The following is a 19,759-nucleotide window of genomic DNA, read 5'->3' as shown; positions in this document are numbered from 1 at the left end:
GGCCGGGCTGCGGGGCGCACGGTCTCCCAGCAACCCCCAGCCTAGCCACCCCGTCGGGGCCCCCCCTCGGGATCGGGGCCCCCCCTCGGGACCGCCGCCGTCTCCCCTCCAAGCGCCGGCCCCGCCGGAGCCTGCTTAGCTCGCGCGCTCTGCCGCCCCGCTCTGAGCCGCCGCCTGCAGCTCCCGCCCTTTGCCGCCAGAGGCCGCTGCGGGGCAGCGCGGCGCCCGCCGGGGGGCGGGGTCAGGCGGCCGTAGCCTATTGGCTGCCAGCGGGAAAGGGGCGGGGCCTCTCCTGGTTCCTGCCCCGCCCCGTGCGGCGGCGCGGCGGTTGGCGCCTCCGCTGTCAGTGTCCGAGCGTGCGGCGGCAGCGGCGGCAGCGCTTCAGCCGGCTCCGCAGCTGGGCCGCGACAGCGGGGTAACCGGCCACCGGGGCTCCGCCCGGAGGGGAGACACCTGCCGGGGGAGGGGCCTCGGGAGAAACTACCGGGCGCGCGGGGAGCGACGGCGAGTCTGGTGCTGAGAGGGCTGCCCGGGAGAGACCATTGCGGAGGGGCGGCGGGGGGGGGAAGGCTGGCCTGGCCTGGCCTGGCCCGGGAGAAACCATTGCTAAGGGTCAAGGGCTGGCCTGGGTGAGACCATTCATGCGGGGAAGGGCTAGCCCTGGGGGAAACCATTGCTCAAGAAAGAGGGGTCAAGGGGTTAGCCTGGGTGAGACCATTGCTGAGGGGGGGGAAGGGTCAAGGGTTAGCCTGGGTGAGACCATTGCTGAGGAGGGGGAAGGGTCAAGGGTTAGCCTGGGTGAGACCATTGCTGAGGGGGGGGAAGGGTCAAGGGTTAGCCTGGGTGAGACCATTGCTGAGGGGGGAAGGGGAGGTTAAGGGTTACTGTGGGTGAGACCATTGCAGGGGGGGAAGGGGGAGAGGTTAAGGGTTTAGTCTGGGGGAAACCATTGCTGAGGGGATAGGGGGAGGTTAGTTAGTGTGGGTGAGACTATTGCTGAGGGGGGAAAGGGGTTAAGAGTTGGCCTTGCTGAGACCACTGGTATGTGGGGGAAGGGCTAGCCTGGGAGGAATTGTTAGCGGTGTGGCGGGGGAGGTTCTGAGCAGAGGGACTAGAACCAGCATTAACAATCTGAACCTGTTCCAGGACACCCCAGGCCTGCTGCGTGAGAGCTGCCCCAGGAGCAAGGAGGACTAATCCTTGGAGAGGCCAGGCCTACTGGATGAGCAGACTGTCCCGGGAGAAGCCTGGAGTTGATAGGCACTAGGTCTGACGAGTGAGAGGTGTTCAGTGAGAGGTGTTCTGAATGCTGCTGGGATTTCTTATGTTCTGCTCGGACATACTCTCTTGGGAAAATCCACGATTGAACAGATGCTGTTGATTTAAACTGGGATAAAAGGAAAATAAAATTCCTAAAGTAGCCTGTCCTATCCAACAGACCTGGGATAGATCATCACTCAAGTCTTGAAAGAGAGATGTGCTGGAAATAAATTGGGCCAAACAAAGAGAGATTCTGGCAAATGTTTTGAGTCAGAAAAGAGTTGCTGATAAACTAACCTGGAAATCCCAAAGATAAACTGAGATTTGCTGAAGTGCATAAAAAGAAATCTTGATCAAAACTGAGTGAAAACCAAAATTTGGATTAAATGGTTCAGAGGCTTTTCGGATTAAACTGAGAAACCTGCCTTGGGTAAAGATACTAACCCTGGGAGGCAGCAGACAAGGCTAACTTGTTTCCAGTGGTAAAACTACTGCAGGGTTGTGCTGCTGAGGTGGGAACAGAGGATCAGACAATGGGTGTTCTACCACTTTTTTTTTTTTAAGGGAGTGCTAGCAAGAAGCAAAGAAAGGGATAGGTTACCCGGTACCTGGCAGAGTCCAGGTCTGTTAGTCTCCAGCTGAATAAGGTGTCCCTGTTTGGCATTTTTTTATATTTTGTACTTGAATAGAGGATTGTGGCATCTGGGGCTTTTTAACACTTTATTTCATTCTGCGTTTTTAAAAATTCTTCTTTGCGTCTCTAAAAGAATGTGCATTAGTGTCTTTGCAAATATCTGGCTCTTGAAAGGTATCTGATTAGAATGCACGTTGTTTGAAATTTAAATTAAAGCTTTAAGTTGTCACATGCACGGACATTTAGTTGACCAAAAAATGATCCTTTCAAACAAGTCTGGATTATTTTAGTCTTGCTAAACAGTTCGGAATCTGCAAGTGTGTTGCTTGTGAATGGTTAAACTGTGGATGTTGCAGCATTTTGAGCCACAGAGACTCTGCTGGAAAATCATTCATGCAAAAAAAATTTTTTTTTTGAACCTTTTAGTACCAAAAATGTTCGGTATTTTTAATCTTGACTAGTCTTTAAAAATACAAGACTTGAGTGAACTTTCTTCAGGGTGAGGGAGGCTAATTAAAATCTGTTTTATTTGGAGATAAATTTAATTGTGAGGCTGGTTTTTGGGAGAAAGCATAGACCTAGGGCAAAATTTCAGTTTATGCTGGAGGGTGGGAAAAGAACCTCAAAATATCTCCATCCTTTACTTCTGTAGTCTTTGGAATTAATCAGGCACCGCTCCTGGGATATCAGACACTTTACTTCCTACACCATTTTGGGATATAAAGGTGCAGAGTGAACTAAGAAACTTGAACATATCCATTGGGGACTGATGCTGAGGAAGAGCTGACATACAAAGGGATAAAGGCTGTAATATTATACAGAAATGGATGTGTGGTCAAGAGTAGCAGTGTGGATCCTGTGTGGTTTTCTTCTGCACCAAGGACAGGGGGAGAGGCCCCCAGGTACCCATTTGGATGAAACTGCAATTGCAGGTAAGGAAAAGGCTTCAGAAATGGTGTTTTTATTTCCCCTCCTTCCCAGCGATGAGGAAAACATTAGAGCAAACTTACTGCTCTGTGAAACCTGTTGGTAGTCACAGTTAGGGCCTATATGCTGTTAGCTTTGATTATCTTCTGTCAAAGAACTAATCAGTTTTAGTTCATGATGCTTTAAATTTTACATATGTTGCAAGGGATTGGTTTGTCACGTGATGAAACTTAGAATGTTAAATTAAAGTTTGCAGCTTCTTCAGTAAGGGACGTCCTCAAGAAGATATAACATGTCAGGATAGTGTAGACCCTGTAATAAATGACATGCACTGTTGGTAGAAAAATGCTCAACAGTTTTGAGAATCTTGCTCATGAGTTAGATTGAATTGATGTGTCAGGGAGTCAGGATGGCACATGGCACTTAGTCTGAAACCCATTGCTTTCAGAGAGGTTTAAGATGACTAAACAGCAATCTCTTTATTTCAAAACAGATGCCAACTATTCACCAACTGCAGATTATTTCACTGTTTGTTGTGGATACTGACTTCATCCGTTTGGGAGATTTCAGATTTAATGTAGTTTTTGGTTCTCTTTTGTTTTAAAGCCACCTCTCCAATGAATGCAAAGAGCACTGTCCCAAAATATAAGGGGGAAAGATAAAAAGGAGAAATTGCATACTTCGCATAGAAAAATCATGAGTCTAAAAATATTTTTTTCACTATTGCCCTAGTGACATTCTCGGGGAAATAAGCATTTGATCACGTCTTGGCAGGGAGAGAGAGAATGAAAGTATGATAGCTGAATTTCTTGCTGTCTAGTCCCGTTCCCCCCAGCCCATCCCGAAATCTGTCTGTCTCACTGGTTCCCAGTAGGCAAATGTTGGCCTTGCATAAGCACTTGACTCCTTTGCTGATAGCTTGATCGTCTCAGTAGAGGAGTGAAGGTTTGAATAGGTAATTTTTGGACTGATATACCTCGACTCCTAGTGATTGTCCCTGTATGTCAGGATTGAGGTCTAGTAGAGAAATTTGTTTGCTGTTGCTGCTTTTACTGTCGCTATCTGTGGATAAACAGTGGCCTCCAGTAGTCAGGGCTGCCAGTCCTGCACGTTTTACCAGCACTGAATTCAAATGTGTACACAAGAAAATAGAAGAGTACCCTATGAGCACTGGGAGACAAAAATATAGTTGATGTACGTAGCAGAAAAAATTGTTGCAAAAATGCTCTCAGGTTGGGTGCAGGCAGCTTTTAACAGCCCAAGCATAAGTTCCCTCTTGAAAGCGTCCCGTCCCATCCAGCAGTGTCGTCAGCATCTGGGTGGCTCCTATAGCTGGAGGTACCCAAAAGCATTAATTGCATTCAGAAATGGTTTGAACCTGATCAGAAAACTCATGAATGCAGATTTCCAAATAAGTAATGCTTCATCAGTTAAGGAGTGAAGATCAGGGTCTCTGGAATAAACGGAGGAATGGCTGATTTATGAGTGCTGAGTAGTGTGTGTGTTAATTTTAATACTGTTATGGTACATTTCACTTGTGTTAGTAATCAATAATTTTACTTGGTTTTAAAACTGGCTGTTACTAACAGTGGCAAACTCTTGAGTCCTGAGGTGAGAGAGAGAGAGAGCATGAACCTGGTACGTCCTCTCTGAGCATTGATAATACTGAGTTCCACGTTGACAGTGTAATGCTGATTCACATGAATTTTTCCCTTATGTTAGTCAATGGCATAACTAGTTGATATGTTCCAAATCTTTTTGAAAGACTGGCTTTCATTCTTGCATTCTGTGTATGAGATGCTTCATGGTTTTAGGTTGAAAGCAACTTCACATCCAGCCTGCTCTGACAAGGAAACAGGATCTCGGCAGTCCTTTTGAAACAGGGTTTGTGCCTCCAAAGAGCCTTCAAGTGGGATAGTTTTTGAAGGCCTTGCAGAAATGCGGCAGCCCTGGTGATTCAGTTTCTGACTTGTTTTTATCTCTAAATGAGAAGCAGTCAATTGCAGTGCGGTAGAGGAGAACTGTGTGAGGTACTCAGTCTCTGGTGTAGATTACCTGCAGGCAGGCTTTCCCTTGTAAGGGATTCCTATTCACTGTATGTACTCCTCTCTGTTCACGTCTAGTCAATATACAATTTCCATTTGTTTTTTTGGATAAAAATAACTTCAGATTAATATGTGTGGCACCTAGAAAGAGTACCGTAGTGATTACAGTCCAGAAATCAGCATATAGATAAACGAGGTCTGACTGGACTGCATAGACACATGTTGATGCATAACAGAGGTATTCACTCCTGAGGCCAGTAATTCATGGCCTTTAACTACTCTGTGTGTTTGAGTAGCAGCCGTGTTAGTCTGTATTAGCAAAAAGGAAAGGAGTACTTGTGGCACCTTAGAAACTAACCAATTTATTTGAGCATAAGCTTTCGTGAGCTACAGCTCACTTCATCGGAACTGAATGCATCCGATCAAGTGAGCTGTAGCTCATGAAAGCTTATGCTCAAATAAATTGGTTAGTCTCTAAGGCGCCACAAGTACTCCTTTTCTTTTTACTCTGTGTGTGTTCCTTTGTTGGATAATTGTTGAAGGTTTTATTGTGCACGCCACACTCGGTTCAGAAGGCCCATAGCAAAAAGGCTCTTTAAGATTTGCTTTTTAGTTGTCGTAGTTACTACTTACTTGTATTTAAGTGCAGAAGGCCCTCATACATCACATACCACTTTCTGCCTCATGCAGTCCTCTAGGAACAGTCAGTATGAATCCTGTTAGTTGGATGCATGACTATACATTACTGTTATCATTAAATAGATGCAAACAATCTAGGACTACTAGGTTTTGAAGTGAAGCACAATTGGCTTTCTTTGACGTGGCTTGTTTTTAACATTTACAAAAACTGATTGCAGTGGTCACTTGTCATCTCTGTAGAAGGTGATGAGATTCTCAGAAGCTGCAGAAAAGCAGTTTACTCAAGGAAGCAGAGGTGTGGAAGTTGGAACAGTAGTTGCTGATTAGGCTCTTTCTGCTTTCAGAGGTGTAGATTCATTTGCACGCACTGGTAAATTACATGCTTTATACTGGATATATGTGTATATTTGTGATTTCTAGGCAGTTTAGCCCTGAGTTTAGAACTGGTAATAGTGTGTGTGAAGTGTAATTGATTAGCCTCTCGGAAAACCGCGCTTCAGACTGTGTTCAGCTTGTACACAGTTATCTTCATGGGCATCTGTTCTCTTTGAAAAATGAGATAATGATTAGCCTTTTCACATCTAGGTGTCTGGTTCAAGTCTAGCTACAGTTGGTAGTGCTGGAGAGGCTAGTTGTCTGGTCACTTATGAGGAAATGAGTTGGCGGTACTATATAGTTGATAGATTTTTTTTAAGGCAGGAAGGGACCAATATGATCATCTCCAGTCTGACTTCCTGCATAATGAAGGCCAAACACCCTCACCTAGTAATCTCTGCATCAAGCCCATAATTTCTGTTTGAGCTGGAACAGAAGCTTCATTAAGACATCCAGTCTTGATTTAAAGAGTTCAAACATCTCTAGGTCAATTGTTTTAATGGTTAATTACCCTCATGGTCAAATTCTCATCTTATTCCTAGTCTGAATTTGTCTGGCTTCAGCTTCCAGCCATTGGATTTTGTTATGCCTTTATCTGCTAAGTTTTAGTGTGCTGTACTATCAGAAATCTCTTCCCCATGTAGGTACTTGTAGAACATAATCAAGTCTCCTCTAATTCTTCTCTTGGATAAACTGAATAGATTGAGCTTCTTAAGTCTCTCACTGTAAGACATACTTTCTAGACTTCATATCATTCTTGTAGCTCTTTTCTGAACACTTTCTAATTTTTTCAATATTCTTTATGAAGTGTGGACACCAGAACTGGACATAGTATTCCTGTAATGATCTCGCTAATACAGTATAAAGAGGTAATATCATCTCCCTACTCATACTTGATATTCCCCTGCTTATACATTCAAATATAGCATTTACCCTCTTAGCTATAGCATTGCACTGGGAATTCATGTTTAACTGGTTCTGTACCTTTACTCCTAAATCCTTTTCAGTGTTCCTGCATTCCAGGATACAGTCCCCCATCTCGGAAGGGTGACCTGCATTCTTTGTTCCAAGACATATGACCTTGCATTTGGTTGTATTGAAATGTCTCTTTGTTCAGATTAGAGCCCTGTGACCTGACCTGAATCTGAGTGGGACCCGGACTACGAGCGTCGGGTCTGGGTTGGGTGGGAAGAGAACAAGACCCTCTCAACATCAGGGCAGATCAGGTTGACTCTCCTTCTCCTGTCCTTGGGGTCTGCATGGCAGTGGCTGACAGCTGTATGCCCTGCTCCTGCTGTCCATTGTCTCCCCGCTGCATGGGTGCATGGTATGGGGCAAGTATGCCACTGCACATATGTAGTGCAGCAGGGAGCAGCGAATGGCAGGAGCAGTGTGTGTGCAACTGCCAGTGTATGCTACCCTGCTGACCCCATGGCAACTCCTATTCAGGGAGGAGGGGGAAGGTTTGGAGTTGGATTGAAAAATGATGTGACCTGGTTGGGTCAGGGTGGACTTAGGTCTGGGTCAGGCCTAAAGGTTCAGTCTGATCAGAACTCTAGTTCAGATGAGTCTGTTTTACCAAGCCACCCGAGTGATTGTTTACCCATCCACCGATTTTTTTTTTTTGTATCGTCTTCAAATTACCAGCAATGAAAAGTGGGCAGCCTGTTCACTTTGACTTAAATTCATCTCCTGTTTCTGTCTCTGTGTTAGTAACAGGTGCCTGCGCATCTGCTTTCCTGTGTCTTATTCTGACTTGTGTCCGTACTATTTGTAAGGAAAAGGCTATGCCTTCCTGTTCCTGCTGGGAGAAATGCCGGACCTTGGTGGGATGCCTTGTATGTAGGGAATCAGTTTGTTCCTCCTTATGGCATGGCCCAGATAAAGTAAAGATCCTTTCCCCTGTTAACATTATTGTTGTGATACTCTCTGGATAACAGCTGTGGTAGATAGCATTCAGAAAGTATAGCTTCTAGTAGTTCTTGCACGAACTGAGTAGCTAAACTGCAGTTGCTGACTTAGTTTGCTTCCCCCATTTCATAGAATCATAGAATATCAGGGTTGGAAGGGACCTCAGGAGGTCATCTAGTCCAAGCCCCTGCTCAAAGCAGGACCAATCCCCAATTAAATCATCCCAGCCAGGGCTTTGTCAAGCCTGACCTTAAAAACTTTTAAGGAAGGAGATTCTACCACCTCCCTAGTGTCAAAGTTTGACTCAGACTCACAATTTATCAGACCACTCTGTTTTATTAGCAAAGCTGCTCTGCTAATACATTTAGAAGTGAGCCCCCCGAGTGGGGCTTGTGTCTCTTAATTTATACAAAAAGAAAAGGAGTACTTGTGGCACCTTTATACAGTTTTTGGAGAACAAGTTACAGAGAAGTTACAGACAAAAGAAAAAAGATTTTAGTCACCACCCTTCGAGATCCCTGAGACCAGTCACGTATCTTTAATTACCTGCCACCCTTAACAATCTCCTTTAACGGCTTTCAGTTAACTTAACTAATTGCCCTTCACACCTTCCATTCTGATACCTGCTTCTTAGACGTGCTGGCTCTATCTTAATTGCTTCTCCATTCAAAAGCTAACTGTCCCTACATGTGCTCCCTCAGATACTTTGTAACATGTTTTGGCTTGCCCTCTCATATACAATGTATCCAGCATGTCCCCTTATACAATGCTATACTTATACAATGTTATACTTCCACACTAGGTAACACATTCCAGTATTTCACCACCCTCCTAGTGAAAAAGTTTTTCCTAATATCCAACCTAAACCTCCCCCACTGCAACTTGAGACCATTACTCCTTGTCCTGTCCTCTTCTACCACTGAGAATAGTCTAGAACCATCCTCTCTGGAACCACCTCTCAGGTAGTTGAAAGCAGCTCTCAAATCCCCCCTCATTCTTCTCTTCTGCAGACTAAACAATCCCAGTTCCCTCAGCCTCTCCTCATAAGTCATGTGTTCCAGACCCCTAATCATTTTTGTTGCCCTTCGCTGGACTCTCTCCAATTTATCCACATCCTTCTTGTAGTGTGGGGCCCAAAACTGGACACAGTACTCCAGATGAGGCCTCACCAATGTCGAATAGAGGGGAACGATCACGTCCCTCGATCTGCTGTCTATGCCCCTACTTATACATCCCAAAATGCCATTGGCCTTCTTGGCAACAAGGGCACACTGCTGACTCATATCCAGCTTCTCGTCCACTGTCACCCCTAGGTCCTTTTCCGCAGAACTGCTGCCTAGCCATTCAGTCCCTAGTCTGTAGCGGTGCATGGGATTCTTGCATCCTAAGTGCAGGACGCAATTTGTCTAGGTCCCTCTGTATCCTATCCCTGCCCTCCAGTGTATCTACCACTCCTCCCAGTTTAGTATCATCCGCATATTTGCTGAGAGTGCAATCCACACCATCCTCCAGATCATTTATGAAGATATTGAACAAAACCGGTCCCTGGGGCACTCCTCTTGACACCGGCTGCCAACTAGACATGGAGTCATTGATCACTACCCGTTGAGCCCGACAATCTAGTCAGCTTTCTACCCACCTTATAGTGCATTCATCCAGCCTATACTTCTTTAACTTGCTGACAAGAATACTGTGGGAGACCGTCAAAAGCGTTGCTAAAGTCAAGAAACAATACATCCACTGCTTTCCCTTCATCCACAGAACCAGTAATCTCATCATAAAAGGCAATTAGATTAGTCAGGCATGACTTTCCCTTGGTGAATCCATGCTGACTGTTCCTGATCACTTTCCTCTCATGTAAGTGCTTCAGGATTGATTCTCTGAGGACCTGCTCCATGATTTTTCCAGGGACTGAGGTGAGGCTGACTGGCCTGTAGTTCCCAGGATCCTCCTCCTTCCCTTTTTTAAAGATTGGCACTACAGTAGCCTTTTTCCAGTCATCCAGGATTTCCCCCGTTCGCCACGAGTTTTCAAAGATAATGGCCAATGGCTCTGCAATCACAGCCGCCAATTCCTTCAGCACTCTCGGATGCAACTCGTCCGGCCCCATGGACTTGTGCACGTCCAGCTTTTCTAAATAGTCCCTAACCACCTCTTTCTCCACGGAGGGCTGGCCATCTATTCCCCATGTTGTGATGCCCAGCGCAGCAGTCTGGGAGCTGACCTTGTTCGTGAAGACAGAGGCAAAAAAAGCATTGAGTACATTAGCTTTTTCCACATCCTCTGTCACTAGGTTGCCTCCCTCATTCAGTAAGGGGCCCACACTTTCCTTGACTTTCTTCTTGTTGCTAACATACCTGAAGAAACCCTTCTTACATTTCTCTACATTTCCTTGAAAACTTGCTGGCTGTGGCCTGGAAATCACTTGACCAGTGTTGTAAAGTACTCGCCCTCTGGCAGGGATGTGATGAAAGGAAAGATCCCAGTGCTTGATTAAGTTGCAGTAGGATAAATGCTTTTGTCCTGGGTTGGGGGGTTTTGCTTGGTTAGGCAAATAGTGAGCTGAGACTTCTATTTTTCTGCTTAACTTTGTTTTGTTACTTCATTCTCTCATCCCATTTGTCTATTTTGTCCTCCTGTTGTGTCTTGTCTGACACCTGGACCATAAGCTCTTTGCAGGTAGGGACAGTCATCTTTATTGCTTGTCTGTCAAGGATGTAGCACAATGAGGCCTTAATTCTTGACTGGAGCTCCCAAGTGCTACCAGAATACACACAATCAAAATGAATAGGATGCCAGAGGAGCAGCTTGAAAGCATGTTGTTGGGACAACTTCATGTTTCTAAAGCACTGATCGAGAACTGTTTATCCTAGATATGTCTAAGGCCCCTTTTCCCTTGGAATCTAAATGCCATGTAAAATTCAGAAGTATCTAGTCTATAACAAAATAACTGTTATTTCCTTCAGTTCCCTGTGAACAAGGGTAGGTGAATATAAGTTTTTACTCAGTCTTTGGGGATCGGAAAGAAAAGTTTTTGATCCTTGCCACTTGCATGTTATAGTAAAATCATCATAGTCAGTGCCCTGTGTATTTTGTGATTCTGTGGTGCTGAGTTTTCTGGTGAATCCCTCTGTAGCTGATAAATTGTGCTCCATAATCTTTGATTTAAAAAGAAAAACTTGTTTCTAGTTCTCTTATGGTTCAAAGAAAGCCTTGAAAACATTAATGGAGTGTAAACTACTGCAAACTGTGTGTGTGCAGACAGTCTGAAGCAATACTTCAGAAAGTTGTGAACATCTGAATGGTTCATTGACTCTAAAACCTAAAGATGCTAATTTAAATATCAACATTGCTAACTGTTTGATCATATTAGCAGAATCATAAAAGTGTAGGACTGGAAGGCACCTTGAGAGATCATCTAGTCCAGTCACTTGCACTCAAGACAGGACTAGGTAAGAACTAGACTTCTTGACAGGGGTTTGTCTAACCTATTCTTAAAAGCCTTCAGTGATGGAGATTCCACAACCTCCCTAGGCAATTTATTCCAGCGCTTAACCACCCTGACAGGAAGTTTTTCCTAATGTCCAACCTAAACCTCCTTTGTTGCAATTTAAGCCCTTCGCTTCTGTTGTATCCTCAGGGATTAAGGAGAACAATTTTTCACTCTCCTCCTTGTAACAACATTTTTTTAAGTACATAAAAAGTTATGTGGCCCCCGCCTCCAAGTCTCCCCTTCTCCAGATGAAACAAATGCAATTTTTTCAGAAACATCCACCCAATATGTTGTTCCACAATTCTGAACTGTCCCCCCCACCTTCCCTGATGCCAGAAGCCCCTCTTTTCCCTGCCCAGCTGCCACAACCTCCAGCTTCTCCCCAGTAGCTTGTAAGGGTATATCTACACTGGCATTACATTGCTGGCAGTTACATTGCTGCTCAGAGAGTGCTGAAGGGAAACCGCTGTTGTGTGTTCACACTGTCAGCTGCCTGTGCAATAACATGTTCACACTTGCGGCACTTTTATTGGTATTCGTGGTGGTGCACTCTGGGCAGCTATCCCACAGAGCATCTCTTCCTCTTCTGCTGCTAAGAGTTGTGGGAAGGCAGAGGGGGTCGCGGGGCATCTTGCGTCCTGTCCCAATGCCCCATGATGCATTGCAATCCCTGTGTTTCCGTCTGCATTTGGCACCATCTTTCAATGGTTTGTGTACTGCACACTCTGCCTCTTCGGTCTGCAGGAATGGATCCCAAACTGTTGACCAGTATGCTGCTCGCTCTTACTAGCACATCATGAGTGGCAGTGGAGTTATTCCTTAAACTACAAAGGCAAGAGGAGTTCAACATTGATCTTGCCAAGTGTAGTAGCTACGACATGAGATTGCTTGTGGCATTCATGGAGGTACTACGGTGGAATGCTGCTTTTGGGCTTGGGAAACAAACTTTCGGATCAGGAAAGCCGCATTCATGGGACTGTGTGATGAGCTCGCCCCAGCCCTGCATTGCCAGGACATGAGAATGAGAGCTGCCCTGTTCGAGAAGTGTGTGGTGATTGCACTGTGGAAGCTAGCTACTCCAGACTGCTACCGGTATCAGTCGCTAACCAGTTCGGAGTGGGAAAGTCGACCGTTGGACTCGTTGACAGAAGTGTGCAGGGCCATTAATTGCATCCTGCTCCGAAAGACCGTGACTCTGGGCAATGTGTGTGACATTGTGGATGGCTTTGCACAAATGGGCTTCCCTAACTGCGGAGGGGTGATAGATGGCACGCATATTCCAATTCTGGCACCAGACCACCTAGCCACCGAGTACATTAATCGGAAGGGTTATTTCTCTATGGTTCTCCAGGCACTTGTGGATCACCATGGGTGTTTCATGGACATTAAAGCAGGCTGGTCCAGAAAGGTGCATGACACATGCATCTTTTGGAATCATAGAATCATAGAATATCAGGGTTGGAAGGGACCCCAGAAGGTCATCTAGTCCAACCCCCTGCTCAAAGCAGGACCAATTCCCAGTTAAATAATCCCAGCCAGGGCTTTGTCAAGCCTGACCTTAAAAACCTCTAAGGAAGGAGATTCTACCACCTCCCTAGGTAACGCATTCCAGTGTTTCACTACCCTCTTAGTGAAAAAGTTTTTCCTAATATCCAATCTAAACCTCCCCCACTGCAACTTGAGACCATTACTCCTCGTTCTGTCATCTGCTACCATTGAGAACAGTCTAGAGCCATCCTCTTTGGAACCCCCTTTCAGGTAGTTGAAAGCAGCTATCAAATCCCCCCTCATTCTTCTCTTCTGCAGACTAAACAATCCCAGCTCCCTCAGCCTCTCCTCATAACTCATGTGTTCCAGTCCCCTAATCATTTTTGTTGCCCTTCGCTGGACTCTCTCCAATTTATCCACATCCTTCTTGAAGTGTGGGGCCCAAAACTGGACACAGTACTCCAGATGAGGCCTCACCAATGTCGAATAGAGGGGAACGATCACGTCCCTCGATCTGCTCGCTATGCCCCTACTTATACATCCCAAAATGCCATTGGCCTTCTTGGCAACAAGGGCACACTGCTGACTCATATCCAGCTTCTCGTCCACTGTCACCCCTAGGTCCTTTTCCGCAGAACTGCTGCCTAGCCATTCGGTCCCTAGTCTGTAGCTGTGCATTGGGTTCTTCCGTCCTAAGTGCAGGACCCTGCACTTATCCTTATTGAACCTCATCAGATTCCTTTTGGCCCAATCTTCCAATTGGTCTAGGTCCTTCTGTATCCTATCCCTCCCCTCCAGCGTATCTACCACTCCTCCCAGTTTAGTATCATCCGCAAATTTGCTGAGAGTGCAATCCACACCATCCTCCAGATCATTTATGAAGATATTGAATAAAACCGGCCCCAGGACCGACCCTTGGGGCACTGCACTTGATACCGGCTGCCAACTAGACATGGAGCCATTGATCACTACCCGTTGAGCCCGACAATCTAGCCAGCTTTCTACCCACCTTATAGTGCATTCATCCAGCCCATACTTCCTTAACTTGCTGACAAGAATACTATGGACACTGGCATGTTCAGGAAGCTGCAAGCCAGCACTTGCTTCCCAGACCAGAAGATCATCATTATAGGGGAAGTCGAAATGCCCAATGTGATCCTGGGAGATCTTGTCTATCCCTTAATGCTGTGGCTTATGAAGCCATACACGGGGAACCTTGACAGCAGCAAAGAGCCGTTCAACAACAGGTTGAGCAAGTGTAGAATGACTGTTGAGTGTGCTTTTGGCCATTTAAAGGCCCGCTGGCACTGCCTATATGGGAGGCTGGCCGTGGCCGATGACGATATTCCTATGCTTATAGCCGCATGCTGTATGCTCCATAATATTTGTGAAAGCAAGGGTGAAATATTTGTGAAGGCAAGGGTGAAAGCTTTACTCAGGGCTGGACCGCTGGGGCTCAGCGCCTGGAGGTTGAATTTGAACAGCCAGAGACCAGGGCTATTAGAGGGGCGTAGCACGGGGCCATAAGGATCAGAGATACCTTGAGGTAGCAATTTGAAGCTGAAAGTCAGTAGTATTTTGTTTCAGAGTGGTAGCAGTATTAGTCTGTATCAGCAGAAAGATCGAGGAGTACTTGTGGCACCTTAGAGACTAACAAATTTATTTGAGCATAAGCTTTCGTGGGCTAAAGCCCACTTCATCAGATGCTTGAATAAAGACTGGGAGTGGATGAGTCGTTACACTAACTAAAAACTATTTCACCATGCTAATTTTCCCCCTACTGTTACTCACACCTTCTTGTCAACTGTTTGAAGTGGGCCATCCTGATTATCACTACAAAACTTTTTATTTTTTTTATTTTTTCTCCTGCTGATAATAGCCCACCTTAATCGATTGGTCTCAATAAGAGTTGATATGGTAACCCCCATTTTTTCATGTCCTGTGTGTGTGTATAAAAAAAAATCTTCCTACTGTATTTTCCACTGCAGGTATCTGATGAAGTGGGCTTTAGCCCACGAAAGCTTATGCTCAGATAAATTTGTTAGTCTCTAAGGTGCCACAAATACTCCTCATTCTTTCTGCTAATATTTGTTGCTATTTTCGGGAGTGCAATGCTTGTAATGCTAGGAGGCGATTGTGATTGGTGCAGGTGATGCACTGTGAAGGTTTAAGAAAATTGCCTGTTGCTTTATAGGGCTCTGTTTGCTTTCAGTAATGGAATAAAGATTGCTTTCAAACCAAAACAATTCTTTTATTAAAAAACAACTGGAGGAGAGAGACAAACAAAAAAACATATCAGCACTGTGGGGGGGGGGGGGGGGGAGGGAGGGTCCCAGGAGGAGGTGGGGTCCCGGGACGGTTAAAGATTTGTGTATGTCCAGGGATCATATGCAGCCGTGTCCTTTGCAGTACAGTGCAGCGGGTACTGGACTTCAGCAGGGCTGCGGAGGGACGGGTGTTTAGTGCAGTGGGTAGTGGGAGTCCACAGGGCTGGACTGTGACGGGGGAGGAGTGGAATGCAGCAGGTACAGACTGGAGCCAGGAGGTTGATAAGAGTGTGTCGGCGGTGTGTGGGGGGGCGCATGTGAAAGAGTTTTGTGACAGCGGCTGCAGGGGAGGGCAGTGCGGAGCTACTCGGTTTGCATTACTGGTAATGCCTGGAGCGTGTCTGCTTGGTGCTCCATAATGTTTGAGCCACTTCATGGCTTTGTTCTGGCGCGCCGTGTTCTCCTTTTGGTCCCTCTTCTCGCTGTCCCACCGCTCCTTCAATTCTTGTTTTTCGGCCACGGAGTGCATTGTGACATGACGCAGCAAGTCCTCTTTAGTTCTTCATGGCTGCTTTCTAATTCTGCGCACCTGTTCAGCCGGCGATAACCAAGAGGGAGGTTGGGCTCCCAAGGTCCTCTCTGTGAAGCTAAAACATAACATTTTACAGAAGCAGTGTTGTTTGCAACACACAGACCACTGATTCAGTGATTTAAAATACAGCCACTATTCACATTCCTGTCACTAACTGGCTGACCCCAGGCAAGGACACTTGAGCCACAAGACCCCCACATTTGTGAGTAACTGCAGGGGCAGTGGCAGTCAGTGTTCCAGGACTGTACTCGGCATGTGGCTCTTGGGGAAAGCCAGAATTGTAGGGGGGCCTTATAATCATTCCTGTCCTCACATTTTCCACAGGCTATGTTCATTATGGAAGATATCTCGCTGCTGAGGGTGAGCAGGGAATCAAGGGAGGGTTTAGGGAGCCAGGGTGGCTTCCCTCCGAACCAGAGGGTAAAGAGCCACCCTCTCAGCCTGAGTGGGCGGGGCCAGACCAAGCTTACGCCAATCCCTGGAAGGGGAGGGATGGGACGGGAAGTACAAAGGGCGGGGCCCTTTGCCCAGTGAGGAGAGCACCAGGGAGGGAGACAGACACAGGCTGCTGGCTGCTCCCTCGCGATCCTGCTGCTGATCCAGGGGAGGCCCTGGGCCAGGAGGAACCTGACCGGGAGGAAGGCCTGTGGTGACCAGGACTGCCAGCCGCTGAGTACCCAGAGGACCTTGAGGGGCCCGGCTGTAGCCCAGGCCAGCGTGAGTCTGACACAGAGGGGGAGCTGGAGCTGCCAGCAGCGGAATACCTGCACGAGCTGGAGGGACCCGAGAGACCCGCTTGAGAGACTGGGTAGGAAGTAGCCCAGACTCTGGGGCCTCCTCTCCAGTTTGCGCTTTGCCAGGCTCCGACAGTGACTGGCTAACCTCCGGGGTTGAGAAGAGCTCCTGGCTGCATGCATCTTTGACCTCAGAGTCATCCTATGCCTCTGGGTCTCCCTTCCCCTCCACATCCTTATCCAAGATTTCCCTTCCAGGCTCAGTCCACTGTCGACTGGCACGCGAGCCACTGAAGTATCCACGGTGGCCTTCGCAATGGAGGTGGGGTCGCCACCGAGTAATGCGTCCAGCTCTTTGTAGAACTGGCAGCTCGTGGGCACAGCACAGGAGCGGCGGTTTGCCTCCCGTGTTTTGTGGTAGGCATTCTGCAGCTCCTTCACTTTGACCCTGCAGTGTGTCCCGGTCATGGCCCCTTTCTGTCATGCATCGTGAAATCTGTCTGTAGGTATAATTCCTATGGCTGGAGCACAGCTGGGCCTGGACAGCCTCCCCTCCCCAAATGCTGATGAGGTCCAGCAGCTTGGCACTGCTCCAAGCGGGGGATCGCCTGGTGCATGGAGCAGGCATGGCCACCTGGAAAGATGTGCTGAGACCACTGCTTGCGTCACCGAGCAAACAGGAAGGGGACTTTCAAAATTCCCAAGGACTCTGAGGGGTGGGGCTCATGGTTGTTCACCTGAGGGCAGGGAGTAGAGTTCAAACCGATGACCAGAGAGGCGAGAACAGGCGTTGTGGGACACCTCCCAGAGGCCAATTCCAGGACTGTAATTGACCAGGTGTCTACGCTGGCACCATGGAGATGTAGTCCCGGTGCAGGATGCTGTATGCCTCTCGTCGGGGTGGTTTTTTACAGTGCTGCAACTGCACAGTTTCTGCAAACTAAGTGGCTTGGCCCTGTGTACACCTCGAGAGTTATACCGCAGAAAGCTGCCAGTGTAGACAATGCCTAAGATGCAGCTATGAATTGTCAATGGAAAAATCTTTGGCATATTGAAAATGTGGGAATAAAGTACATTGAGTTAATATAAAACCAGACTAGCTGAAGTATTACTGAACTGGTTCATTTTTCTATTCAATTAACCCCCCCATATTTAAATGAAGCTGCTGGAGAACTTCATCTGTCACACGAGGGTGCCATACAATCCAGGAATCTTGCTGCAAAATGTAGATTCAGTTTACTGTAGAATACACAGGCCCGTGAGATAAAGCGGAAAGCGAAGAGAGACAAACACCTGGATTAGTGAATAATGTAAAGAAGCAAAAGAATGTGTGAAGAGAAATGGCACAGATAAGAGAACTGAGTATTGCAAGATTAGAGAACCGAGTGGGACACGTGAGTTGAAGATATCAACAGTGAAAGACAATCACGGGCAAAGTAATTGACAGGATCATGCAACGAAAATGGAAAGAGTATTTTGAAGAGCTGTACAGTGTGCAGAACACAATAGATGCAATGGTCTTGGAGAAGCTTCCCAATACAAACAACGGAAAGCAGATGTGGGAATTCTTAGAAGTAGTAAAGCTCTTGATAGAAAGTTTTGAAAGAGGAAAATGTGCCAGGAGGTGACAATGTAACTGCACAGCTGTTGCAAACAGGCAAAGTAAACACAGTAAAGTTGATGCACAAGTTGTTTAACAAGATTTACAAGGAAGAGTGAGTGCTGAGCGAATGGGGGAAAGCAATAATAGTACCGATTTATTAAAAAAGGATAAGAGTAAATAGAGAGGAATCAGCTTATTGAGTATTCCAGGAAACACATTCACCAAGATGTTGCAGAGGAGCATGAAGAAGGAAGAAGTATGTGGAAACGGCATTGCAGAGGAACAGGCTGGATTTAAACCAGGATGAAGTAAAATAGATCAGTTATTTGTGATAAGACAGGCAAGTACATCATCGGCAACCCCTTGAAATACCTCATATGTTTTATTTTTCATTGGTTCTTTGGTGACTGAGGAGTCCAATCTTTGAGCCACAGGGTTGTCGGCAGATGTTGCAGGTGGTGTTGGAAGACAGGGTTGGGCCACGATTGCTGCGTGGCAGTTGTCTTTCCTTTCTTTTCTGGTATTTTTCTGCGACCAGAGCAAGTGGATTTTCCTCAAAAGTGGACGTTCCCTCTCTGACAAGTCTTCACCAGTTATCCCTATCCTGGGCTGCTGTCTCCCAGTGTGTGGTGTCGATGCCACATCTCTTGATGTTTATCTTGAGGGTGTCTTTAAAGCGTTTCTTTTGGCCTCCCCGTTTCCTTTCTTGTTTGGTGAGGTTGGGCATACAGCAGTTGTTTTGGTAAGTGTACATCAGGCATGTGCACACAGTGCCTGCTCCACCTCAGCTAGGGCTGGATAATCAGGGTTTCAACACTGAAGATTTCAGAGTAGCAGCCGTGTTAGTCTGTATTCGCAAAAAGAAAAGGAGTACTAGTGGCACCTTAGAGGATGTCGACATTAGTGCAACAATCCTCCCACTTTATATTGAGGATCTTCCGAAGAATGTGCTGGTGCTGACGTTCCAGGTTTTTCAGGTGTTTTCTGTAGGTCACGCAAGTCTCACAGCCATAGAGGAGAGTTGGGATTACCACCACTTTATAAACTAAAAGTCTAGTATGTGTTCTGATGTTGTGATTGTTAAACACCTGGCCAGATAATCTGCCACAGGCAAGACAGGCGCAGTGGATTCTGTGCTGAATCTCGACATCTATGTCTGCAATCTGTGAGAGATGGCTGCCAAGAGAGGCAAAGTACTCTACATTTCCAGTTCTTCTTTGTCAGTGTAGATCTTCCCTGCTGGGTCTGATGATTGACTGGGGACTGCCGGGTGGAGAATTTTGTTTTGCTGATGTACAGAGTTAGCCCTAGGCTTTTTGTAAGCTTCAGAGAAGCAATTAAGGACTCTTTGTAGATCCTCCTTTGAGTGTGCAACGACAGCACAATCATCTGCATACTGGAGTTTGGCTACTGTTGCCAATATTACTTTAGTTCTGGCACGGAGATGAGAAAGGTTGAAAAGGTGGCGGCGGTCAGTCCGATATTGGATGCCAATTCCCTGTGGTAGACGGTCGTGGGTTAGTGTTTTCATAGCTGCTAAGAAAATGAAGAAAAGGGTGGGTGCCAGTACACAACCTTGTTTTACACCAGTTCGGATGACAAAGGGCTGAGAGTTAGAGCCACTGCACAGGATGGAGGCAGTCATCTGGTCATGGAGGAGTCTTACAATGGTGATAAATTTGCCTGGGCAGCCAAACTTTGACATGATTTTCCACAGAGCCTCACGATTGACGGAATCAAAGGCTTTGGTCAGATTGATAAAGGCTGTATACAGCTCCTGGTGTTTTCCTT

General features: G+C 46.5%; 1 protein-coding gene across 6 annotated transcripts in view; it reads left to right on the top strand.

Moving 5' to 3' along the window:
- The first annotated feature begins 293 nt into the window (after positions 1-293).
- The window catches only part of STIM1 (stromal interaction molecule 1), a 200,768-nt gene continuing 181,302 nt past the window's right edge, over positions 294-19,759 (top strand). The window contains exons 1-2 of one of the 6 annotated variants that reach the window (XM_073333085.1): positions 294-415; positions 1,147-2,826. In XM_073333085.1, coding sequence (XP_073189186.1) covers positions 2,718-2,826 — 109 coding nt within the window. In that variant the 5' untranslated portion in view covers positions 294-415; positions 1,147-2,717. The other 5 variants (XM_073333100.2, XM_073333046.1, XM_073333067.2 and 2 more) reach the window with 5 other exon arrangements.

The sequence above is a fragment of the Lepidochelys kempii genome, chromosome 1, assembly GCF_965140285.1.
Source record: "Lepidochelys kempii isolate rLepKem1 chromosome 1, rLepKem1.hap1, whole genome shotgun sequence".
NCBI classification, from domain to species: domain Eukaryota; kingdom Metazoa; phylum Chordata; order Testudines; family Cheloniidae; genus Lepidochelys; species Lepidochelys kempii.
The sequence above is the reverse complement of the archived record's forward strand: the minus strand, read 5'-3'. Positions and strand labels throughout refer to the sequence as shown.